Source organism: Daucus carota, chromosome 9 (assembly GCF_001625215.2).
Source record: "Daucus carota subsp. sativus chromosome 9, DH1 v3.0, whole genome shotgun sequence".
Classification (NCBI taxonomy): domain Eukaryota; kingdom Viridiplantae; phylum Streptophyta; class Magnoliopsida; order Apiales; family Apiaceae; genus Daucus; species Daucus carota.
The window spans coordinates 45,218,542-45,244,412 of record NC_030389.2 but is presented as its reverse complement, the minus strand read 5'-3'; the positions used below and the strand labels follow the sequence as shown (position 1 = coordinate 45,244,412).

The following is a 25,871-nucleotide window of genomic DNA, read 5'->3' as shown; positions in this document are numbered from 1 at the left end:
TAACATATAACCTGCAATCTGCAAAATATAGTTTTCTACAAACTGTACTTTTTTGAGAACATCAAGCACACAATCAACCTAAAAGTTTCAGGTTCATATACTAATTTGCTGCAACCAGTGGCCGTAAGCACGTGCAACCTAATGTTGCATGTTCATCTATAACTTTGCTGGAAACACTATTGGTCTTGCAAAGCTGACAAATCTCGATGTATCATGTAGGGAATAGATTTATACAGAAGCAAATGCCTTCATCTTTTGTTAAGTGACTAATTCTCCCAAAATCTCAAGGTGTTGGGAGGAGGGCTTATCAGGATCATATTATATTATAACATTTCATGAACTATAACACCATGTTAAGTGACCAATTCTTCCAAAATCTCAAAGTGTTGGAAGGAGGGCTTACCAGGATCATATTATATTTCTAATATCTTTTAGTACTTAATTAGATTAAGACAACCAACTTTATGATAAAATGAAAAGATTCAGGAAAAAAAACTTCAATAGACCTTGCCCTTTTAATTTCATGCTGAGCTACTGTTTTTTTCACAATTTCAATGAGGCATAATTGCTGAACTCAAATGTTGGATGATTGTTCTGGACTTCTGGGAACAAGAAGAAAAAGAAAAAAAAAAAAAATCTCGGCAATGTATTACAATCAGTTCTCTGAGCCCTTTGCTCGTTCTGGTTCTCCTCCCCATTGCCTGATTCTCTGTTCAGCGATAGAAGCCTGCAGTACAGACGGATCAAAATTAGTTCAGTGCTAAGAATATGCAGTATAGTGTATTTAAGTTCTCGATTTCTTTACTGGACAATGTGATGTTTACCTCTTTGTTCCAGTTGGTCCTGTATACTATCCAAAACAGAACAAGTGTTTGCACCACTGTCCCAGACAACATGCCTATCCAAATACCCTGAAGACAATCAAAATTTGTTATTCACAAGTAATCGTCAGACGCGTTCCTCTGTGATTTACGTCAGATCAATTACAGAGTACTTACCTTCACCCCCATATCGAGTTTGTAACCCATAATAAGGCCAATAGGAATTCCAAATACGTAATAGCACACAATGTTCACATAAGCAACAACAGCTTGCCATCCAGCTCCAATAGCCACACCTGCAATAAGAAATTAACATTTACATACTGCATATAATAGGCAGAAGCTCCGAAACCAAGTGATGGGAGATACTTAAATAGTGACTAAAATATTTAAAACCCGATTAACTTAAATAGTGACTAAAATAACCCGATTACCAGAGAGAGCAGGTTGAATATTGTTAATGACAAGACATGTAGCTAGCAACGGTGTCAGTCCATAAACTACTCTCTTCACTTCTTCACTATTGGTGAATAAAGAAGGGTATTGATCCCGAAAGATGATGAGAATTAGGGATAGGACGAGTCCAATCACAAACGAAGATAGAACAACAACCACAACTGAAAATTTCGCTGTTCTTGGATGTGCTGCGCCCAACTCATTTGACACCCTTACACTGCACAAATGTTCAATTTGCATGCATAAGATCAAAATGAATTTACATGCCAAGTTAAACCAAACATTCCAGCAACATGTCCAGCTCAGAGACCCGAATTGGTAATTAACAAAATGATTCGGATATTGAAGTTGATGTTTTAGTTGGAATATAAATGAGTTCTTAGATTTTTCCGGTCCACACTTTACCACACATACCTTATAGCTGCATTGCATCCGATAGCTACCATGACCGCCCAGCCCACGATGTTTGTGCTGCAAACAGAATCAGAGCACCCAGATTATATTAGAACACAAATCTATCTAGTTTCTTCAAGCAGAGCTAGAAATTTGTAATAATATGCCAACGAATTCTAGATTGAATGGTCCTAGGTCTCTGATAAATAATGCTGCAAAGCAGAACTGCGGAAGTGAGTAGTTTCGCTCTGTCTGATTCGGGTGCTTAAAAAATCAGTACGTAACTTAACTTCTTCATTTGACAGCAAAAAACGAAACAAATCAGTGTTCTCACCGTTGTATGTACATCACCATACCGATATAAAATTTTCAACTTTTTAATGATTAAGTGGATAAAAATTTTCACTTTAATGACTATGTTCAGTTTACATTTATAATGAGCGGCTCATTTGATATTTAACCCGTTTATATAGAAGTTGTCTATATTTAATACTAGTCCGAGTTGTTTTCTAATCGTGGACCGCCTAGAACCATCAATATTTTGGTCAAGAAAAGTGGTTATCGATCATCATGCTATATGATAGTAGTTGCTGATAACGTAGCTCCAAAATAGAAACCCTGAGTTATCCAAAGTTCTTGCAATGTCATGATCAAAACGGAAACTGGCAAGGACAAAAATGATGACATGCTTATCATACAGACCCTCGGACCTGCACTCAAACTTAAATTCAATGTGCCTAGGAATTGTATTACATCACCTGTTCCAAAAACTGGATATCGGTTTGACTCGATCCTTACTTTAAATTTGAAAACTCGGATGAATTTCATAGTACTCGTTTTCACCTTCTGGGTACTCTGACACGGTTGATACTTGATTTTATGCAATTTGAAATGTATTCATGTCGAAAATTAAAATCAAATATCATGTATCATCCCGAAATTAAAAACAAAGAGTGCTTCCCATTTATTTTCTCCAAAATTTATTTGAATAGCTTCACAAATTCGATACACTCTTGCATCATGAGTGACTTGTGCCAAGCAGCCAATAATTTATGAAAGGCCAAATATTCATGTGATGCTCATCAAGTCAATCACGTAGAATTTGTCTTCCACACACAGACGCATATATGAAATAATAAAGGCTTATCCTTTTGGTCTCTGGTTCTCTGAGTTATGTGCTCAAATTCGACTCTCACTAATCTCGAGAATTATTAACAACAAACAACTCTGATTAGCGAGAGTGATATAAGAGTAGATGAAAGGAATTGGAAAATTTTATTTATTGGTTTCGTTATCAAATTTATTCCGAGACTCAACTAGATTCTGATAGCTAGAGACATGGTGGTTAAATTATGACTTTTTGGTTTTTTGAAAGACCCACTGAACCATCCATTTAATCTACTTATCCACATTTGACATATAGAGCACTGCAGACCGCACACTTTACCAACCATTCAGAGAGACAGCAACCAATTTAGTACACCCACCATTCAGAATCTGAACGAGACAGATCAGAGCAATAAAGAGTCTGCAAGAGGGTGTTATTACTTACCAGATGGAGAGTGCATCTACTGCTATTTCAGCATTCTTCAAATATCCAGCAAAGAGTACCAATGCCATGAAGTACCATGTCTCTAAGCTGCATTGATGGAGATTTTTGCCGGTTAAAATCAGTTGACGGAACAAAATTTATGATATAATGAATTAATGATCGATGTCGTTTAGGGATATATATATTGCTAAAATCTAAACAGGCATGTCAACATCGAAAGAATATCATTTTCTAAATTTCCGAATTAGTCATATGCATGATGAGATGCACTTATATCTTACTCCCTACATCTCGACATATCAGTTACGTGTTAAAATGTAATTTTCAATTTTTTTGAACTATGAAAGAATAAAATTTGGTTAGTTTAACTATTAAAAAGTCAAATAAAACTATTAATTTGAGATGCTGAGAATATTACCAAAGCATGACAGCTGATGCGAGGGATAGTCTGACAAAACCCCACAAATTCTGAAATGCCTTCCAAGAAAACCCGGACCAGGCTTCTCCACATGTTCCGCTAAAGATGTACACAAGCTGCGCCAACACTATGAACCACCACGAAAAATTTAAGACCACGGCTCCACCAGCTAGTCCCCACCCGAGCTTCAACATGAACAACCAGCTAAAAACGGTGTGCACAACCAAAGCCGCGGCTGATATCCAGGCCATGGCCATAATCTTACTCTGCGACTGCAAAAACTTGGCTATAGGAAAATTCATAGCATATGCAAACAGCTGTGGAATCATCCAAATCGCCAATTTTCCAGCTTCTCTGGATATATCTTCGGTTTGACCAATTAATCTCAAAAATTGAGCAGCAAAAATGTATACAAACATTAGGATTACACCAGTGCAGTTCAATATAACCCATGATCTCTGCATATAAACTCCTAGCATATCAATCTGTCCTGCTCCAAAAGCTTGTCCACATAATGTCTCCAGTGCACTGCCCATCCCTAACTACACATTCAAATCATAAAAAAAAAACATTTAAATAATTAAAAAAAGGGACTTTAATCTGAATATAAATTCAGGAAAACCAAATCATCTCGAATATCTAATTCAAGAATTTTTTTTCTATATTTAGTTCTACAGAAAATGGGTCCCATGAAGATCTCTTCTACAATAAATTTCAAAAATACCCCATTTATATACTATTTAATTTATTGCAGAGTTTAAGTACAATCCTGAGTTACCAAAGAAGTGTAGAATTTGTTCACAACCACCAGGTTGCTTATCGTGCTGGTCAAAACAAGTGACGCAGCAAATCATATTGTTGAAAATTTTATCCTATTGCAGATGAAGATCGGAAAACTGTAATAGGCAGGTTAGGATGTCCTGTAATACGTCTTTTTCAACCAGACAGAACAAAATTTTCAACAACTAATATAGAAAAAATACCATGACACCGAAAGAGAGGCCAGCAATGACAGAATTCTCAACTGAGAAGGCCGCGAGCTGCAGAGTGCCAACATGGCCGGCAAAAGTCTGCGTGATGGCGCCGAGGGAGTACTGACAAATACTGGTAAAAATTGCAGGGCCTGCGAGGTACCATAGTTTTCGAGATTCGATGATAAATTCTCTGTAAAAATCTCGGACACCGGTTATAGGAGCGATGTCATCCGCATCAGCAACGAACGAGGAATCGAATGAGTGGTGCGACGGGCGACGGAGGAGTTGCGGGGGTGTTTCTTCGGGGGTGAGAAGTGGGAGCTTGTTGCTGCTGTTTTCCATGTTGTAAGAAATGGAAGAAACGGATGTTCAAAGCTGGAATGAATAATGACACGGACAAGCTGTAATATTAATTTTATAGGCGTGACTCATGTGGTACAGTATCTTCTTTTTTCTTTAATTTGTTTTTTTATGAAAAGATGAAAAAAGTGAACTGTGGATTTGTTTTTATTTATAATTGAGGTTTTTTCCTTTGGACAGTCCTGTTTATTGAAAAATCTTTGAACAATTCAAATCTTTAATTAAAAATCTAGTCGACGTGTCGGAAATAAAATTTTAAATTAACTTAAAAGATTTTGTAGTGAGCAATTTTAACGATATTAGCTAGATTGATATAATATTCGTTATGTGGTATTTGTTTTTTTTTTTGAAACAAAAGTGTTAATCTAATAACAAAAAACATACGGCATATACACCAATGATCGAGTTGAACAAATTGTAATCGTCTGTTTTCTGTTAAACGATATTTTGAAAATAATGTATATACAAATACAAGTACAAATACAAGTATCCGCTTCATGCATCCTTGTTGAGTTACTAGTACCCTCTTCATCATGTCCTGGTAAAGTTATCGTTTGAGTTATCGTCCACAACTATAATTCTATACAAAATTTCATCATCAAACCAAGACCCCCGCTTACGATTAAGAAGCGAAAACAAAACTCTCATCAGGGAGAGAAGACAACCTGAAAATACATGTCCAAATTCGATATAAAAACGAACCGGCAGGGTCGGCCCTTGGGTAAGGCGACCAAGGCGAACGCCTAGGGTACCACTATCCCGGGAGCACCAAAAAATTTATGCATATGTAGTATATAATGATAATCTATGCATCTATATATTTACATGTATTTAAATTGATTGGATTAATCTTTACAACAATATTTTTTACTATGTCATTGTATATTGATTTGAATGTATATAAATTTTTCCTTTACGATCTTGAAAATAGGGGCACCATTTTCAAAATTCGTCTAGGGCACCCACATCTCTAGGGCCGGCCCTGCAAACCGGGAACAAATCAAAATAAAAAAATTTAGATCTAATAGTCGAAGCAAGAAGATAGATAGATAATTTTGAGTTAAGGTCAAATTTTCTGGTTGATGTATCGTTTTCCTGCAATTAGTAATTTAGTGTCATAATCACACTTGCTAATCTGACAATTGTTCACGTTTCATGTAACCAAATATTTATATAAGAATTGGCAGGAAACATTCATACAGTGGTAGAACCCGAAAATCCACAAGATTGCGAGAAAAAAATTACCAGTTTAAAAAATTCCATCAAAATTAACAGATGCTAAAAGAAATCTGAGTTGACTCTAGTATAACTAAGCTCTCCTAATTGGTCTCGGAAAAATGTGTAAAGATCAAATCTAGCTTGTCTGAGTAGTGAGTTTGTATAAAAATCAGTCGATTAGGCCTTTTTCGAAGTGGTCTGATTCTGCAGCATGATCTGATTCTCCTCCCCATTGCTTAATTCTTTTTCCAGCTATTGAAGCCTGCAGTTCAAATCGAATCAAGATTTGTTTACGCGTATAAATTCAGTTCAAGCATAGTTGTCGTAGGAAAAGTTATTTCCAGAGCCGTTTTTTCAGTTCCAGAGCAATTTGTATTAGAGTTGCAAATTACGTTGTGTTAGAATATAATATGATCCTGTTAAGCCCTCCTCTCCCAACATCTCGAGGTTTTAGGAGAATTGGTCACGTAACATGGTACCAGAACTCAGGCTCGCCCCTGATGTGAATTGATCGCTTAACACTCTGGAAGTAAAATTTTGGTAGGGGAAATGTTTACCTCTTTGTTCCAGTTGGTCTTGTATGCCATCCATAACAGAACCAGAGTTTGTATCGCCGTCCCACACAACATGCCCATCCAAATACCCTGCAAAGATCAAATTGTCATTACAAGAAATCGGGCTTAAGTCTGCTTTGTTTTAACAAATAAGCACTTACAGTCACTCCCATGTTGAGCTTGTAACCCACAAGAAGGCCAATGGGAATTCCACATACGTAATAGCACACGATGTTGACATAAGCAACAACGGCTTGCCATCCTGCTCCGATGGCCACCCCTGCAATTCAAGAAAAACATGTAAATTACTGCAAATAGTAAAGGAAAAACATTGATCTTTAGAGAGTGACTAAAACATTTAAAATTTGAGTACCAGATAGAGCGGGTTGAATATTGTTAACGACAAGACAAGCAGCTAGCAATGGCGTTAGTCCATTAACTACTTTCTTGATTTCTTCACTGTCAGTGAACAAAGAAGGGTACTGATCCTGAAAAATGATGAGAACTAGAGAGAAGAAGAGTCCAATTACAAATGAGGACAGAACGATCACTAGAACTGAAAATTTAGCTGTCCGCGGATGTGCTGCTCCCAACTCATTTGACACCCTTACGCTGCACAATTATGCAAAGAAATTATTGAAACAGTATAAGAATTCAGATTTATTGTTTAATTTTGAATTACAACACGTACCTTATAGCTGCATTGCATCCAACAGATACCATTGTCGTCCAACCCACAATGTTCGTGCTGCCAACAGAATCAGATGGAAGGCCTTATAATACGTGCAATGTAGAACTAGAATGGGCGTAAAAAAAATACTTACCAGATGGATAGTGCGCCCACGGCTATTTCAGCATTCTTTAGATATCCAGCAAACAGTATCAATGCCATATAATACCAAATCTCTAAGCTGCACATCAGTAAATGACATTCTCGGATCAGACTATTTCACAGGCCAAAATTAATTTGATCAACAACCAATTTTAGCTCGTATAGCTTCAACACTAAAAATTGAACTTGTTAAGATTTTTCTACACAACACTAAAAATTGAACTTGTTAAAAGACTTACCAAAGCATAACAGCTGATGCAAGGGATAGCTTAACAAAACCCCATAAATTCTTAAAAGCCTTCCAAGAAAACCCGGACCATGCTTCTCCACAAGTCCCGCTAAATATGTACACCATCTGTGCCAGCACTATGAACCACCACGACAAATTGAGCACCAAAGCCCCTCCGGCTAGTCCCCAGCCCAACTTCAACATTAACAACCAGCTAAAAAACGCGTGCAAAACCAAGGCGACCCCTGATATCCAAGCCATCGCCATAAGCCTGCTCTGAGACTGCAGAAACTTGGCTATAGGAAAATTCATAGCATATGCAAAGAGCTGTGGAATCATCCACACTGCTAATTTACCAGCTTCTCGAGATATATCTTCAGTCTGACCAATTAGTCTCAAGAAATTAGCAGCAAACAAGTACAAAATCATTAGGATTATACTAGTGCAGTTCAATATTATCCATGATCTTTGCATATATACTCCCAGCATATCAATCTGTCCTGCTCCAAAAGCTTGTCCGCATAACGTCTCTAGTGCACTCCCCATCCCTAACTGCATTCAAATCGGAACAAAATAAAGGTACAAATATTTATCTAATAATAAATAAATTAATAACAAGAATAAGAAAGTACGTGTAAAAAATCAAAATAACAACAGAGAACGGACCAACTATTCTAAGACTAAACGTGACCAAACATACGCGTCAAAAAATCAAAACATATATTACCAAAACCGAAGAAAAATATATTACCAAAACCCCGAAAGAGAGGCCAGCAATGACAGAATTCTCAACAGAGAATGCAGCAAGCTGGAGAGTGCCAACATGGCCAGCAAAAGTCTGCGTGATCGCGCCAAGCGAGTACTGACAAATGCTGGTAAAAATAGCAGGGCCAGCAAGGCACCAAAGCTTACTCGATTCCGCGATAAATTCCCTATAGAAATCACGACAGCCCTCGATGGGGGCAATGTCATCTGCATCAGGGACAAAAATTGAAGAATATGAAGCAAACGAATAAACAGAGGATCGGCCGAGAAGAAAATTTGGTGTGTGATCACCATCAGGCTCTCTTCTGGGAGAGAGGAGTGGGAGCTTAGTGATGCTGTCAATTTCCTCCATGGTAATACTAGCTGTCACTTGTCGAGGTACGAGGTATTTAAAGAGTAATGCTACGTATCCAAATTTGTCTCGATTTACTTTTCAATTTTAGATAGCTAGCATTTTTCTTATTTAAAAGACAGGAAACAAGGCTTTCCATAAACCGAACCAAAAATACTCAGAGCAGACTTTCCATGTAATAGAGAATTAGAGATGGATATTTCCATGTAATTTGTAAAAGCTTGGTTATCATGAGCTGTAATATGTAAAAATCGATTGCTACTGCCATTAATAAAGATGTGTATAGGATTATGTATTTATGGTGAATTGCATGGTATATCTGGTTCTCAGAGTATTTGAGCTGGCACGGAAAATATATTTACTCTTTTAGTTATAATCGATTTCTGCAGCAATTTATTCATGGATTTTTATCGATCATTTTTTATGCATATGAATTTTTTATGTCAATACAGACCAAGGTCAAATCATCCCTCTCCATTTTTAATATTTTTATTTTTCCGTCATGAAATAGTATAAATCATTTTTTTAAATCAAAAATCGATCGTCAGTTATGTTCTTGACTTATATGTTAATATAGAATCGACCAGTCTCTAATTAATCAAAATACTATTGAAATAATGATAAAAAGTGCTCTACATATTCAATCTAAAAATTGATCAATTTATGAAAACTCACAGCCCGGATCACAAGTGAAAAAGAAAACCAAAACTTTTCATTTAATAATAGTTGCTGAAGTTTCTATGTAATAGTAGGAAAAAATTAGAAAGAAAACTTCGATGACATAAAAAAAAGTAACAAGAAGATTATGCTTAATATTTCTTATTCAAAAAAAAAAAAGCCAAGCCCAGTGGTCTTGGATATTAATTTAAGTAGAAGCCCATATGATAATAAGGAGACTTTTAAGCAAACCCATATAAGCCCAATACTGGTTGGATTCTGGCCTGTTGCAATATAAAAACAATGACAAAGTATAACAGAACGGGCTGTTATCAATTTGTAAAAGTTTTCTAAAATTTTCCAACACAAAATTTTGAAATCAATCACCGAACACGGTTTAAATTTGATCAAAAATCTCTTACTTATCAAAAAAAGCTTTGATGAATATATTCGATTATATAAAAAAATTATAAATCGAAGAAGATAAATCTGCAATATAATATATAAAGAAAAAGAATAATGCATTATTGTTATGTTACATAAGAACTTAAAACAAAATCAATAAACTAATAAAACATTTTTTAAAACCAAACAATTTTTTAATAAATCGAAATATTTAGAATGAAACGAGACTGTTTTGCGCCATAGAAATTTATATATTCCGATAAAGGAGAGATGAGTGTACTTTTCCACATAACAGCTTGGCTGAGCACAAGTTGAATGAAGTGGTACATGTGATACCCCCAATAATTGAGATGAGAAACAAGGACAACACTATACAGTACAAGTTTATTCCCTAAACCAAGCTCATGCATCAACAGTGGTATTAACATGTCGATTTTTCCAAATAAGACTGTGAGTAGACGTGCTGAACCACCTTTGTCTGCCACTGTAGCAGCTACTTGCTGTAGCTCTGATCCCGATGCAACTCTTTTTTTATTCCATGCAACCCTCCATCCAACTTCCCTTCACACTTTATTACGATCTGTTTAAAATTGTTTCTAATTTGAACTAAAAAATTTATGTTCGTGTAATAAATAAAAAATTAAATAAAAAATATTAATAATTTAAGGATTGATTTGAAATTAAAAAATGTTTTTCTGAGATCAATTTAATTTTTTTAGTCTTTTACAAAAATTATTTGTAAGTCACATTTATCTTTATTATTACATTTTTAGAAATTCATAAATCATTAGCAAATCAAATCTAAACAGATATAAATTCTCAACTTATCTTATTAAATCACGTTAAATCATAAGTCACAAGTAAATATTGAGGAAGACTTAATAACTAGACCCTCTTATTTCCAAGACCCTCCATGCAGAAAATTCTAGTTTGTTTAAAATTTTAGTGGTCTGTTTGGACAACATCGCTTCTCTTATGCTTCTTTTGATAATAAGCCGATTTCTACTTTTCTTTACTCGTTTTTGTAAAATGCCACAAGCATATATAAGTAGTTAAGAATGTTAATTTTATTTTGGGATTTGTACTTTTCTTCAAAACAGTTCAATCACTTATAAGTCTTAATTACTTCTAACTTTTACTCAATTTTTTTATTTTAAATAAAAAGTTTTTTTTTAATCACCCAAACAGTCATAAGCCGAAGGTGTCGATAAAATCTTATATTACGCTGAAAAATTGAGATCACACGAAATTGTAGGTATTTTCTTGAAGGGAGACGCAACTAAGCAACTACTCCCTCTGTCCCATTTAATTGTATACGTTTCTTTTCAACTGCTCGACACGCATTTCAATGCTCTTATAAAATATAGTTCCGTAACTTATTTTTGAGATTTTTTTTTTCTGAATAAAAATATAACATCCAAACTTTAATTCAGAAAAAGAAAATTTTAAAAATAAATTACACAACTACACTTTACAGGAGCATTAAAGTCCGTGTCGCGTCCCCGTCCCCCAATGTATACAACTCAGGGGGACGGAGGAAGTAATAATACAGACAAATGTGGGAAGAAAAGGAAAAGATTCTGTCAAAGAGGTTTGACAAATGTAGGCATATTGTGAAAGTCATCATCGTCGCATAGGATTCTTAAAAATCGAGGAGCCCCGGTTTGAGAAAATCTTGACAAAAGCATAATGCAAAATTTTAAAACATGCCCACTACCATTTTCGGAGATGCTTCCCTCAGTTCCACTTATGGGAGAAATGTAGTTTATGATAAAGATATAGAAATGGTTGATGATGATGAACTCAAAAGTACCACATATCCACTTGATAATGTATGTAAAAGAACAAGAAAAACACAATCTTACTCGTCTCACGTCTGTGGAACTATTATCTCTGTCCAAATATCATAAATTATGTAAAAATCACACCGGTTCTCGTCGGACATTTTAGAGTGAAATGTTATACTCCCTCCGTCCCCTTTTACATGTCTCTTTTGAAAAATTTTTTTGTCCCAAATTACTTGTCCACTTCTCTTTTCAAAGCAACTTTTTGTATGTTTTTTCAAAATATAACAACTTTCAATGTTTGACTAGCATATATATACACAACTCTATCTAATTCATTGCATTTATTAGGGATATGTATGAAAACAAGATATCCACCTAACATTTTCTTAAGATACGTTATTTTTTCAAAAGGGACAAGTAAAAAGGGACGGAGGGAGTATGAAATTGTGTTTATGCCTTCGAAGCGCTAGATGATTTATCATTTTAAGCTGTAATATGTTATTTAAAAGAGTTAATTACACTTTGTAACCTTTAGGTTTGCTCCAAACGCAGTTTAGTACCTGAACTTTAAAACATGGTAATATGCACCCTAAACTTAATATTCCCGTGCAAGTTGTAACCCTAGTCACTATTCCGTCCAAATCTGCCGTTAACTTTAACTGTTTGAGAGGTAACAATGTGTATATTAGTTTCTAACAGCTACTTTACCCCTTGTGGCGCCTCAAAGTTTATGTATTATATTTTGAAATTTATTGTTGAACACACACAGCGATGTAAAAAAAAATTAAAATAATTTTTAAAATATGTACTTATTTCAAAATTTTAAAATAAGTTACATCGTTTATTTAAAAATCATTAAATTTTCAGATTCCAAAATCTAGATACATATTTTTAAAATTATTTTAAATTTTTGAGGGGTCAAAGGGGGTAAAGTAGCTATTAGAAACTGATATACACACAGTTACCTCTCAAGCAGTTAAAGTTAACGGTAGATTTGGACGGAATAGGGACCAGGGGTTACAACTTGCACGGGAATGTTAAGTTTAGGGTGCATGTTGCCACATATTAAAGTTCAGGTACTAAACTGCGTTTAGAGCAAAACTAGGGGTTACAAAGTGTAATTAACTCTATTTAAAATTATTCTTTCTAATAATGTGCCTGTTTTGGCACGCCAACTTCCGAATTTTGTGATAAAAGATAGTATTCTACTTTATTGATCCGTTTATATAAAAAGTCAGAAGTACTTGTAAGAAGTACCGAGTATGTTAGTAAAATTATACTCCTTCCGCCCATTTTAGTTGTCACTTTGGGTTTGTGCCGGTCAAATTAACTAAAATTTGACTGAAATTTATTAATATTTTATCAAGTGAGAAAATAAAAAAATTATGTCACCGGAAATAATTTTTCATCTACATTACGATGTAATTTTCAGTTTTTAAAAGTAATGAAAGATTGACTTATAATCTTTGATTAAAAATTAGTCAATTATGACAACTAAAAAAGGACGGAGGAGTATTTCGAAGTAACACTTCGACTTTTTTACAGCCAATCACCTCGGTGCTTTCTCTTCAATTTGACGTCCGTGCACTAGTGAATTACCATTGACAGGGTGGCAATTTCGGGTAACAGGTCGTATTCGTGTCAGCAATCAGATCGATTTCGAGTTGATTTCGAGTCAAGTTAAAATCACTTAAAATTGAATAAAGCTGAAAATTGAAGTTATTAGAAACGAAATTCTAATTTCGTGTCATGTCGGGTCCATTTCATGTCAAACGGGTGATTTTCGGATCACTTTCGAATTTTATCTCAATAAATCGGGTTGCAGGTTCGGGTCGTGTCAGATATTGCCAACCCTAACCATGTACACAACTTATTAGCTATGTATAGGCAGCTGACTCGATTTATTCCTCGTCCCTACGGTGGCTAGCTACTCATAATCTGCACTTTCGACTCAAAAAAAGAAAGCTGTTTGTATGGTGATGTAGTGTAAATAAGATTATGCCATTATATGAAGTTTGATTGTTCTGTAGGTCCAGTTGCGCACTTATTGCGCGATGTTATCAACCACAACAAGACGCGTTTCTTTCACTTTCACATATCTTGTTTGCAGCATTCGTTCCAACTTTGTTGCATTCATGGACAAGGACGCACAGTGATTTTATGAATACTGAGACGAAGGTTCAAATTTCTTCCGTAATCCCTAATTATGTGTTTTTTGAGACGTTCATTCATGGTGTCAAGTACTAATAAATGAAATAGGTTATAGAAGTTGAAAATATTTCGAAATATAAAATTAGAAAATTTCTTTATTCACATGAATGATATATCGATTAAAATATATAATTTAATTATCATATTATTTTATACAAAATATTATTTTGTACATGTAATATGGTCTATAAAATTTTTTGATTATGTATTTTCTGAGACGTTAATTTAGTTGTCTACTGCACTACTATATCTTATAGTGTTAACACTATTTTATCATGTTTATCTTACCTACTTAGCAGAAAAATAGATACGATACATATATTATGTATCGAGTTGGAAGCTTAAATTTGATTTCGAATTTCAAATTCTCTGTTCAGTTTGGACCAATATATACGAGCAATTAACAAAAATTCAATTTGCACTTAAATTTAGGTGTTCATTTCATCATCGCATTAGGTTTCAAATATAAATTTATAATTTTGAAATGATTATCTAGTTCATATTCATTTAAAATAAATTTTAATTATCAGAAAGACAATCTTACAAGTTACAACGTTTGGAGAGATGCATGTTTTAACAAGATTTACAACTCAAAACCGTATGTGTTATCCACCGTAATATTTTTTGGCTTGCCTTTAATATCAGAAACACAAGTATGTAGATTATGATCAAAACCTATGCATGCTCTAGCAAACTTCTAGCTGATTTCAAAATTTAACAATCATTCTAACCAAATAAATAGTTACGAATTACATAGTTACGAATTACAAAAACACAAGAGTTAACCAGAATGATACATCTTGCAAACTACCAGAAGCTAAAGAGACCGATACATATGTCTTACATGTTAACACTTATCATGGAAATTTATACCATGTTTTTTCAAAATCAGAAACTTAAAATACCTGCGACAAGCACATAAGATGATTAGGTCGCAAGTAAGAATTAGTGCTAAGTGTAGTCCGAATTCTAGTTAGGCCTTTTCAGCATGACGGATAAATAAAGATTCAAAGTCTGGTGGAGCTGCGAAGAATTCTCTTACACCGCCGTAATAACATCTAGGTTTTGTCTTTCGCTTCCTTGGAGCCGGTGGACAATGAAACTTACTTACTCTTGATTCCTCGGATTTTGGTGTTGTACTTCTCGAATTTTCTTCTTCTTCCTCTTCATGTTTCTTGAATTCTTGTCTTGTAAATATCGGCTTTAATGGAGTATACGATGTGATTTCAGTTAAAACCACTCGTTTCTTGGCTTCGGATTCAACGATCACACCTTCATCTTTCTTGGAACAACCCATGTTAACCAAAAAAATAGTTATATATATGTATGAATGGAAGATCAAAGGTGAGTTTGATAGCAAGTGTACTTATATATGGAGTTTGAAAATATGTGTACAATGTTATGGGAGGTTTTGGAAGCAGAGAGATGGGAGAGAATCAAAAGAAAAATGAAGACTTTGGAGAGAAAGTGAAGAGTGGGGAAAAGGGTAGTGAATTTCTTTAATTTTGTAGAACTTTTGTTCTTTTTTATCTTTTGTTTTCTTTGAGAGAAGCTTTGGAGGTGAGTGGAAATGAGACGAAAAAGAACACTTTAAAATGTACAAGCAAAATGGTTTTATACACCCATGCAGAGAGAGAGGGAGAGAGATGGAGAGATTTGAAGGAGAGAGGTGGAGATAGATGGGGAGAGAGAGATGGAGAGAGGTGGAGAGATTTGAAGGAGAGAGGTGGAGAGAGATGGGGAGAGAGAGGGGAGATGAAAGGGGAAAGTAAAAAAGAACCCGAGGAATACGTGAGGGAAGAAAAGGCTAGTAGAGCAGAGAGAGGAGATAGAAAGAAAGGATGAAATTGCCCGTGAAAGTTGCTGACCGCGGGCAGTTAAGGAAAAAAGAACTAGATTGACTTTAATTTTGCTGCCTCTCTTTTTTCTGCTAAGACTAAAGAATATATTCTTATTCTTCAAGAAGTTTCTGTGGGTTATCACCACACATATTTATCTTATGCTTCACCTAACCCATACTATTTCAAAACATTTTAAAAAATTATACTCATAATTTAAGCTAGATTGTTATCTGAGAATTCCGCGACTCGACATCTGGACCTACGTAGACACTTAACCATCACACTAACGAGATCTTATGAATTATGATATATAAGAAGATGATAGCATTGAGTTCATGCAGAGCATGTTAATGCTTCACGAGATGAGAGTTGATGGTAATTGATATTATTAAAAGGTTTCACATAACATGCACTTCACTTGGCTTAATTGTTTATGGGATGAAAGGAAAACAGACATGTTTGCCTGTAGAGATCTATACATACGATAAGTTGTATTAAAGCACCATTGTTTACATCCTTGAGTAGCCTCTGGACTCCTCGTATTGCTCCATGAACTCATCATTGAACTTCTTGAAACTCGACATGATAGCAGGCATGTCCTCTTCAGCTGGCAAGATGGTTGTCCTCAAATGGAACACCCTGTGTACAATTTGTTTGCGAAGTATAGAACATTAGAGATTACCAAAAATACTATCTGAAATATAATCTGTTCCGTAATAGATATGTACTTGGGCTCAAATTATCAGCACTGAGAAACAACTCTTAAGTAGATTGAACATTCTTTTGATTTTCTTTAGAAAGGAGGTTTCAAGTCTAACGAGGCTTAGTAAATTACCCTTCCTTTTGTCCGAACCCTGAACCTGGGACGGTGGAGATGCCTGTGGCCTCTAACAGCTTGAGGCAGTAGAAAACATCAGGAACTTTGCCAACTTTTTGTGCAGCCTCGATTGCTTTTGGAGGTAAACGTACTTGTGGGAAGGAATACATGGCACCTAAAACCATTAACACATAAATGAACAAATCTTTAAGATAAAACAGTTCAAGTTAAATGAGCCTGAAAAAGAGCGCATACCTTCAGTGAAATTGCAGACAACGTTTCTGCAGCTGTTAAATCCGTCAGTCATTATTTGTGCTCTCTTCCTTAATGAACCAAGAATACCTTTGCTGCATTATGGACAAAAGAAATAGTTGCTGAGAACACAACAATGAATGCTTTCTGGAGATCAAAACTAGAATTTCTTAGAAATAAGTACATTAGTACAAACATTTGTCAGCGAGATAGGAGGCAAATTTGCAGATATCAAAAGATATTTAGCATTTCTAACGCTGGTGTACATTCGAAATAATGATTTCATGAAACCCTATCTGGTGACTCACAGAAATCAAGATTACAATTGAAACCAGCATTCATACCTCTCTCTGATAAACCTGTCATATGAGATGTCTCCAGGTTTTGGAGGGTTGACCATCACACCCATCTGTAAAAAGTATCATGATCATTATCTGTAATTATATTAATTCTCAGAAAAATAGATGAAGTTAACTTACGAAAATCTGGCCAGGGACATTTGGACTGAGCGATATTGATGCAACCTTATAGATTTCGTCAACAGTCTGCAGGTAAAACATAACAGTAAAAACATTGTAGACAGACTATATAGTTACACATCAAAGATAACAGCTTATACAATCATTAATACAAAGAATATATTAATGCTTGATAAATGAAGAACGGCATGGGTTTATATAATCAATCACATAAATGCAACCTGTGGAGGAATGTTAGTCATCTCAAAGTACCCTCCTCGCTGTCCACATTCACCCCAATAGCCTTTGGAGACAGTATGAAAGGAAACAAGTTGGACCTGCTTGTTTATTGGTTGGCCCATGTCCATCAAAACCTTCATGCATAAAGATTAATGGATTAGTTGATGTTGAGAAGACGTAATATCCAGAGGTTGCCCTTTAACAGAATAAGGGTGTCACCTTCTTTGAACTTATAAAGGGACGTTCATCTTGGTAAACATTTTGTTGATACACTTCATCCCCAAGCAAGACCAGTTTCTCTTGGTTACAGAACCTCAAAATTTCTTGCAGATTGGCTACACTAAGACACTGTCCAGTAGGATTTCCAGGGTTTATAATCACCATAGCACGAACCTGATAATGTTGAAAATTTTAAAAAATAATGAGCAGATGGAATTGCTATATGCAAAGGAGATGATCAAGGCTTTAGCTGAGAACTGCAGAGTGAATGCAATATGCCTGATCAAATTAGATAATTAAACCATGTTATTAAACAGAAGTAGCCAATTTCTTAAGAATGAATGCCACTGAGAAAAAAATTACTGATATACAATTTATATGATAATCTGCACATATTCTTTGTCAGGTAAACTCCTGTTAAAACAAATCAAAGGCCAGGGCATCATAATTGTATTTTTTTTTTTTTTTTTTCAGTTTTCGGGTCTGACTTGATGTCAGAGTACATGTTGTCTGTCTTTTTAACCTCGAGCATATGGATTCTAGAGTAGGAATTCTTACTGTTATCCCTTTAGCACGAGATTCTGCAACTGATTGGCGAAGGTTTTGGATATCAAGACCCCAGTTAGCCGTCTCCTCGAGGTAGTATGGCACAAGAGAACCACCAAATAGAGTAATGGCAGCTGAATATAGAGGATATTGTGGAACAGGAACTAAAATCTGCAAACAAACAAAAGTATAATTGTAAGGCCCGTTCAAAGAACTTCATAACTATAATCAAAGAGAAAAGTCATGTGTATGAATACACTGTGAGCAAGAAGTATACTAGAGGAGGCAATGACGGAAAATGATATCAATGTACTATTTCATTCAAAGACGGGTTATTTGTTTATTGGAAAACTAAAAAAACATTTCTGGTGAAAGTGAGTCTACATAGCACGCGTAGAGAAATATTTACCCCATCACCAGGACCTCTGATTATGGTCTGCAAGATCTGCATTACTCCTTTGCTGGCACCATCGGTGAGATATATAAGCTCCGGATCACTGTAATTCATACATATAAAGGTCACAACATCATAAGAAGTTGGAGTGTAGAGATAATAGCCTAATGACAAAATCACTTTTGACATGATTACTTGGTAAATGGTACAGAAAGCCAAATCATTTTCACCTTGGATATCCATCACGCTTCTCAATAAACTCTGCAACTTCTTTCCTTATTCCAGGAAGACCACGAGAGTCACTATAAGCACCTATTTGGTTCATTTACAAATATAAGCTTATCAATTGTATATAAGGGGTTATGTCGTTCTTTAATATAATACAAGATTAACACAGAAAAGTAGTAAATGTGCCAGGCACAAAAGCGTTTTAAAAAAAATAATAGAAGGTTTTTTCTTGGATATGTCAATTTGAAAATTATTGGAGCTCAAGATTTTCAGTAAGTAAATATTTTAATTTGTCAAAATAGATAAAAAGAAAGGAATCCAGTGAGAAAGAGGATAACCTAGACCACCCGAGGTGAGTCCTAAATAATGTTTGGCTCTTGCAATGGTATCAGCAGGGAAGACAAGTCCAACATTTGGATCATCGAGTAGAAATGGTGCTTGACACAGAGCAACAACCTGCAATAAGTACCTTTTTAACTTAATCCAAAATGCATTATACAACACCACTTCTTACAAACTGACCAGCAGAGTAATATCTATATATAATGAAATTAACAGAGTGAAACCTGGCGAGGGAAAGTTAGTGGCTTCTGTCCAAGAGCATGAGGATTCCCCACATTTGTGAAGATAATCTGCATCAGAATCATCAAAGTACAGGTCAAATATATCATGTTTTACTTAAGATATGCATGCTGCTCGTAACATTTCTATATACTTCTAATGAAGAAACTATATACAATCACATAAATCATCATATATTCTCATCAGGAGGCTAAGATACCATATCTACAGAGCATCTTGATTTCCAGATTACACATGTCTGCAGAGTTCTCAACAGATGGATTTTATTTTCCTTTTTCTGGTTTTATTGCATTGCACCTACAATTTTGGTGCAATAATCTGGCATAGGAATGTTTATACTGTAAACAATTTCCAAGAACAAGCTGCAAGCCAGAGATTACTTCCTGAAGCAACTCAAGTGTCCATAACTTTTAATACAACTGTGTCCAATCTTACAGTTGCGTCTGACTACACTTACCAAATACATTTAGACGTGAAGAAGAATATCAGTGGAAGAATGGCAGTAGGCCAAATTTAGATGCAATTGAAGGAAGTTCTCTATAGAGAGTAATTATTTGTCTATATAAACAAAAAGATAAAACCTCTAATTATTAGAGAGCATACAGGTTGACCGAACCTATAGAGCTATGTTGCAGTCCAAACACGAGGGATAATTAGTTATAGAAATTCAGCAGTTTTAAGGATAACCTATAGAGCTATGTTGCAGTTATTACATAAGGTGTAGATTAAGTTAAGAGAAACTCAACAGTTCTCAAGATAAGTTGTATTTATGAATTTAGCGGGCTATATAACCTTACACAGAATACTTACACAGTGGCACTACTCCTAAACCAAGGAGACATACCTTTTTTCCTTCTTTCTGAAGCTCGGAAGCTCGAAGATACAGCTCACCTCTTACAGCATACTGAGCCTTCTTCACGTTTTCGTTGATGGTTTCATAATCCAAAGCTGCCATGATGGAATATGTAAATTCCTATCTAGCACCTGAATTGAAAAAGTAACTCAGTACATACAGTGAAATATTCTTGTAATCATAGATATGCACAAGGTGGATTTAAAGCTGGATTTATAAACACAAAATAGCCAAAACAACAATACAAATCGCATGTGGAAAACATAGGAAGTCAAGTTCACTAAATCATGGCAAATTAAACTACTTGCGTGAATAATAGCCTTCTCCATACAATTAACAAAACATCCTTGTGAATTTGATGCTCCTATACCTAATTTATAATAAAGATAATTGCAGAAAATTTTGTTGGCATTAATCAGTGGGAACAAAATCAAGCTGCACATGTATATTCAACAAGGATATCACAATAAGAGACGATTTATATAAAAGAACTAGGACTACAATTCCCACATAAGACTCAGACTTCCGCTATAGGGAATTGTCGATACAGGTAAACCATAGGACTCAATTGAGAAATACAACTTCAAAATTAGCTCAGAAATGATCACTTGCATACTTTCACGAAATCAGATTACAAGACGATGATCAATCACAAAACTAAGCAGCTAGCTAAAGAACCTTCAAGCGATAATAAGATAATGATCACTCACAAAAATAAGCAGCCAACTAAAGAACCGAAAACGATACCGATTAATGCAGATGTCACCGAAGAAATCCCAACTACAGTCCAAAGCTAATGACCTCAACCTTGATAACAAGCAAAGCGGAACACGGAACAAGGATGTCTATCCCATTAATTCATCGATATCCGATATATACACTTATAGAAGGAATGCTACAACTTTAAGTCCTAATAATCAAAACAAGATACTACAAAACCATTTACCTTAATTACTAGTTCAAATTCGCAAAAGTTAGAGTATAAATAGAAACAAAGTTAACAGGGTTACTCAAAGGCCATTTGTTTCACGGGGTTATAACTCTTAACTATTAGCCTATTACTCTGATTTTCTATTGAATTTTCATCTTTATGCTAATAATCCCATGACTACATTCCAATCAATTTTAGTACATTTCATGGGATCATATTACCTTTTGAGAAAGCAGGATTGGAATAATCCCACAATGAAATAGAATGACATCATAACTTGTTCATGCAATTACTTTAATCAATTACAAAATGATATTATGAGTACAAATCATAAACACTAAAGGGTTATAAGCCTTTTAAACAAACATAGCCCGAAAATCGAACACTAAATTATCAATAACTTAGCATATACACATTCACAAATTGCATATATCAACACAACAATGAAAGGGTACACAGAAAGACTCAATTCAATTGCATGCATAGAAAGATCAAAACTTTTTCATGTGGGTGTTTGCTAAAATTAATAAATGCATACAAGAGCATAAGATTGTTACCTCTAGAGGGTAGCCTTGCAAAGATTATATGTCTAGCAAACTAGGTGCTTTTAATAGGACTTTTAAGTGATGAAATGTGTATAAGGCTCTGGCTGTTGCATATAAAAACAGATGAGTGTGCAGAATGCCTTAGCCAGAGGTGTCAGTGCAAGTCTAAAGTCCTGGGGGACTCCACAACCACTGAAATAGTGGTAAAATATGAATGGATATTAGATTTTGGTGATGTTTGTGATTTTTTGATAAATATAGGTTTGGATAAATCTCAACAAGAAGAGTGGTTCAGCTTCATGCAGTGACTACAACTTCATTCTTACTAGTATTCTTTTAGTTAGTTGTGTGGCTTTCACCAGGTGTCACTCTCTCCTTTTTCATTATTGATAGCATGTCTCCATTTTCTATCAACTACAAACTGATTTCTATGACTCTGTTGGCTCAACTTATTTTACTTATTTTTAAGAAAAATATATAAACTTCGAAGTAGCTATTAAATTTTGGATACTAACAGGTATTTAATACAATTTCAATCATTTTTAACTGGAAAATATAGTTCAGTTTTAGATACTATCCGATATCTTAGACAATTTTATTAACTGTTTTTCTGGTGTGTCGTCATGACTCATGAGCACATGCTAAGCACTAAGTATCATAAATTTGACACGTTTTGATTGGCTCTTGTTTCCCGATAATGATGTCCCTACATATACAACAACCACACCAATCAAAATACTCCAAACATATGAAATTTAGTGCTAAGTGCTCATGGGCACCCACAAACCATTTTATTAATTTTTAACTAGAAGTTAAAATTTGAAAATAAAATTACTTGCTGTGGTGATTCTATATTTAGCCACATAGATTAACTCCTTCATTTTATCTATGTTCATTGACATTCATTTGGGGGGTTGGAAAATCAAAATTTTACGATTTCAACATATTCTTAAATTTATGCAAATTTTGAGATTAATTAATATATCAGTATAAGGGGTCAAAAAGCTTTTTTTTAATCTCTATAATAAATACATATTTGTGTATTAAAATTTAATTAATTTATAATTATTTTTTGATTTTGTCCACTGTATAGTACAGATCATGATCCACATTGTCAAACCGTTTTCTCATTTCTGGACTTGGGCTCTTGTAAAACCCCTATAAAATTCAATTGGGCTTTTTGAAATAAACCTATTCGGAGTGGAATATTTACGTCCAAGAGACCTTACCATACGTATGAAACATGACTACTGTACACACTACACAGTACACAGGAATCTGGGTCAAAAGTACAATACAATTTCAATTCTAAATGCGGATAAATATTTTTTTAAATTATTTCTTCAAAAAATTGAATTAAGAAATTAAATATTAATTACCCCAAATGAGAACATTTCTTTTGAAAATTTTTATAGAGTGAGGACTATAAACGGGACGAATCCTAATTAATCCTTATAGAAAAATATATAATATGCGAGTTTAAATATTTCATGTGAATCATATGGATTGTGTATTTGTGGGCAGGGGTCAGCGTGTTGTATCTCTTATCGCTTCATTCTCTTCTTGCCCCTTCAATTTATGAATAGCTTTGAGGTATGGATAACAATAAAACGAGAGAACGGTGAAAGCACTTTCAACATTAAATATAGTTGTTTTCCATTTTTTCAAAAATACAAACAATTGTTATCATTGTTCTCCAACCAACCAAATCAAATATATAATTTTATTTTAAATCATAAATGGAATTGAGATTTTATATTTTGTATTGTCTCAATTGAATAAATGTTTGCCTCAATATTTAAGTTGCCGGTAATTAATGTATTTACCTGAAATAATGTTTCTGTACAAGCATTTGCCTAAGCTTTTACGACATCCACGGCTCGATGTTATGTTAAGCTTGTGATGTGAAAGTATGTGTATGTTATATATTCTTTAAATTATCAATGAACATTGTATTATGGATTATTTTCACAAGACTTAACATATAAGTATTGGGGGAATTTCAATATATCGACCAAATACATACGGCAAGATGCTTTAATCATATAATTTTTTGAATTATTAATTTTCAATTTTGATGACTAAAAGTGTTATTTTAATTATTTATAACTTTTGGAAGAATAATAAATATAAATATATAGTAATAGTACTGTTATTTTGAACATATAAAGTAGGAATATTATTGCATGTATTGAGGTAGAATATCTTAATTAAAGTTATTTTATATGAATATAAGAATTCATTTTAAATTAAACTTAACATTCGTTTTATGAATTTTTTTATACCTAATTCTACAAAGGAAGCCTTTTATGGAAAATAGTTAGGTTTGCATGATGAAGTCTACTCTTGGCCATTGACCCTTGTATAAAGAACTTGTTCAACTCTGCCCACTGTCATCTTCTTGAAAAGAAAGTACATAGCTTGATAATTGACCCCATAGTTTATTACTTTTCCGATTCTTTATTTTTAGAAATGAATTGTACTATAATTTATGAAAAAATTAAGGGGCCGAGCCTAAAATAAGTGTTTCTTGCTTAAAATAAATAAGTGGAGTATAAGTTAGAAGCAAGTTAAGACTTATAAGTGATTAAAGTGTTTGGGAAAGGAAGTAGAAGTCGTGAAACAAAAGCTAGCATTCCTAGCTCTTTTTAAGTGCTTCTTGACTTTTTTACAAACAGTATGAATAAGTGCTTATAACTTATAAAGCAGAAACTGGGCTTTTAAGCTCTAAACAAACACCACCTAAATAAATATTTTTTGACAATTATTTAACTATGCAATTGCATTTGGCAACTTGTATATAGTAGTTCCGTACTGGGATAATCCGATATTCCTTCCCTTGTATGAAGGGTTACCTGTGTTTTATAATTCATCAACTGAGATCTTTATTCGAGTTAAATGTACATGCTCTGTATAAATTTAATGAATTTTGATTGGTGGCTCATTATAAAAAAGAGAGCCAGTCAAAACAACTGACCTTGTAAATTTTAGTGCGTGTCCATGGCAACGTGATAACAGATCGCCAACTCTTACACTAACATTGGAAACAAAAAGTCAAACTTCTACTTCTCTCTATAATCTGCATTGTTTTCGACTTCCTAAAATTTCTCAACACAGTACAGAAAAAGGCCTTATTCCCCGCTCGTTAACTTTCTTGCAAAGCTCAACATTGTAGTACTCGTATTGATCATCTTATCGTCATGTTGTAGCTGGTGCACTTCTGCCTCCTCACTTCATCAACGTAATAATTTCGAAACAGTCTCGACATTTCTAATACCCTATAATTGGGTTGTCGGGTGATATATTGTATGTTTGGTTTGATTTATTTTATTTGTATTGGTGTGTTCTGCAGGGGAGATGGAGAATTCGAGGTGGATACGGATTGTCGGATCGATCCCGAAAGCTGGGCTATCTGAACTGTGAAGATGCAGACAGCTTAAACATGAGGAAAACTACTTGGTCTGCAAGCCTTAAGACGGCTTATCGCCACCGCCAGCACCCTGTAAAGAGAGTTGCATCACGTTTGGGAAATGTCGCACCTCCCCCACCAAACATCTAATGATAAATTTTGTGGCCAAACAATAATGTCCTTTATTGCTTGTTTGTTATACCGTTACACAACAATATACATACCGCAAATAATGTGGCCGTTTGAGTTAGCTTAAAAGAAGTGACTTCTTGCTTAAATTAAAGAAGTGGAGTAGAAGTAAAAATTATATAAGTTAATAAGTGTTTGGAAAAAAGTAGAGCTGTGAGAGAGAAACTAACATTATCAGCTTTTTAAAAGTGCTTCTACTTATTTACACCACGGGTCAGAGAAGCAGAAGTCAGAATCCGCGACACAATAAAATGACGGTAAAAACAGAGTCTGATCGACTGAACTGTCGCTTTAGCCAAAGCGGTCGGGTTGCTCCAACCCGACCAAGAGGTTAAGCGGGTCGATTTAGGACCATCTGACGTCTCGGTCCCATGATAGCGGCG

The 25,871-nt window shown here is 34.6% G+C and overlaps 4 protein-coding genes across 6 annotated transcripts; all 4 read right to left on the bottom strand.

Moving 5' to 3' along the window:
* Window positions 1–481: 481 nt before the first annotated feature.
* On the bottom strand, window positions 482–5,005 carry LOC108200488 (protein DETOXIFICATION 30). Its single transcript, XM_017368661.2, has 8 exons — window positions 4,624–5,005; window positions 3,641–4,182; window positions 3,223–3,309; window positions 1,692–1,748; window positions 1,256–1,494; window positions 999–1,117; window positions 825–911; window positions 482–727 (listed from the first exon to the last, which is right to left on the bottom strand). The coding sequence occupies exons 1-8, from the start codon at window positions 4,954–4,956 to the stop codon at window positions 656–658; spliced, it is 1,536 nt and encodes a 511-aa protein (XP_017224150.1). The 5' UTR covers window positions 4,957–5,005; the 3' UTR covers window positions 482–655.
* Window positions 5,006–6,166: 1,161 nt separating this feature from the next.
* On the bottom strand, window positions 6,167–8,359 carry LOC108201738 (protein DETOXIFICATION 30). The gene is made up of 7 exons (XM_017370024.2): window positions 7,818–8,359; window positions 7,571–7,657; window positions 7,438–7,494; window positions 7,120–7,358; window positions 6,908–7,026; window positions 6,750–6,836; window positions 6,167–6,454 (listed from the first exon to the last, which is right to left on the bottom strand). The coding sequence occupies exons 1-7, from the start codon at window positions 8,351–8,353 to the stop codon at window positions 6,362–6,364; spliced, it is 1,218 nt and encodes a 405-aa protein (XP_017225513.2). The 5' UTR covers window positions 8,354–8,359; the 3' UTR covers window positions 6,167–6,361.
* Window positions 8,360–14,957: 6,598 nt separating this feature from the next.
* LOC108201737 (cyclin-dependent protein kinase inhibitor SMR6-like) lies at window positions 14,958–15,281 on the bottom strand. The gene has a single exon (XM_017370023.1). The coding sequence runs from the start codon at window positions 15,279–15,281 to the stop codon at window positions 14,958–14,960; it is 324 nt and encodes a 107-aa protein (XP_017225512.1).
* A 913-nt stretch (window positions 15,282–16,194) lies between these two features.
* On the bottom strand, window positions 16,195–22,201 carry LOC108202675 (glutamate--glyoxylate aminotransferase 2). Of its 3 annotated transcripts, none has more exons than XM_017371191.2 (15): window positions 21,903–22,084; window positions 21,162–21,221; window positions 20,406–20,545; window positions 19,546–19,611; window positions 19,318–19,435; window positions 18,982–19,063; window positions 18,767–18,854; window positions 18,370–18,528; window positions 17,812–17,985; window positions 17,595–17,726; window positions 17,374–17,439; window positions 17,239–17,303; window positions 16,898–16,989; window positions 16,661–16,817; window positions 16,195–16,464 (listed from the first exon to the last, which is right to left on the bottom strand). In XM_017371191.2, the coding sequence occupies exons 3-15, from the start codon at window positions 20,514–20,516 to the stop codon at window positions 16,335–16,337; spliced, it is 1,440 nt and encodes a 479-aa protein (XP_017226680.1). In that variant the 5' UTR covers window positions 20,517–20,545; window positions 21,162–21,221; window positions 21,903–22,084; the 3' UTR covers window positions 16,195–16,334. The 3 variants fall into 3 exon arrangements, with proteins under 3 accessions (XP_017226680.1, XP_017226681.1, XP_017226679.1); XM_017371192.2 differs by having other exon boundaries at window positions 21,125–21,221; window positions 21,903–22,042; XM_017371190.2 differs by lacking the exon at window positions 21,162–21,221 and having other exon boundaries at window positions 21,903–22,201.
* Between the last annotated feature and the right edge of the window lie 3,670 nt (window positions 22,202–25,871).

What these genes read in the sequence shown, in the direction of transcription:
- LOC108200488 (XM_017368661.2), bottom strand. Translation starts at nt 4,956, where the DNA reads ATGGAAAACAGCAGCAACAAGCTCCCACTTCTCACCCCCGAAGAAACA. An exon ending in GTAGATGCACTCTCCATCTG is followed by an intron (nt 1,749 to 3,222) that starts GTAAGTAATAAC and finishes TTCTGTTTGCAG; the next exon opens with CACAAACATCGTGGGCTGGG. An exon ending in AACTCGATATGGGGGTGAAG is followed by an intron (nt 912 to 998) that starts GTAAGTACTCTG and finishes GATTGTCTTCAG; the next exon opens with GGTATTTGGATAGGCATGTT.
- LOC108201738 (XM_017370024.2), bottom strand. Translation starts at nt 8,353, where the DNA reads ATGGGGAGTGCACTAGAGACGTTATGCGGACAAGCTTTTGGAGCAGGA. An exon ending in GGATGCAATGCAGCTATAAG is followed by an intron (nt 7,359 to 7,437) that starts GTACGTGTTGTA and finishes ATAATTGTGCAG; the next exon opens with CGTAAGGGTGTCAAATGAGT. An exon ending in AGACCAACTGGAACAAAGAG is followed by an intron (nt 6,455 to 6,749) that starts GTAAACATTTCC and finishes TTTGAACTGCAG; the next exon opens with GCTTCAATAGCTGGAAAAAG.
- LOC108201737 (XM_017370023.1), bottom strand. Translation starts at nt 15,281, where the DNA reads ATGGGTTGTTCCAAGAAAGATGAAGGTGTGATCGTTGAATCCGAAGCC.
- LOC108202675 (XM_017371190.2), bottom strand. Translation starts at nt 20,516, where the DNA reads ATGGCAGCTTTGGATTATGAAACCATCAACGAAAACGTGAAGAAGGCT. An exon ending in CACTAACTTTCCCTCGCCAG is followed by an intron (nt 19,436 to 19,545) that starts GTTTCACTCTGT and finishes TACTTATTGCAG; the next exon opens with GTTGTTGCTCTGTGTCAAGC. An exon ending in CTCGTGCTAAAGGGATAACA is followed by an intron (nt 17,986 to 18,369) that starts GTAAGAATTCCT and finishes CAACATTATCAG; the next exon opens with GTTCGTGCTATGGTGATTAT.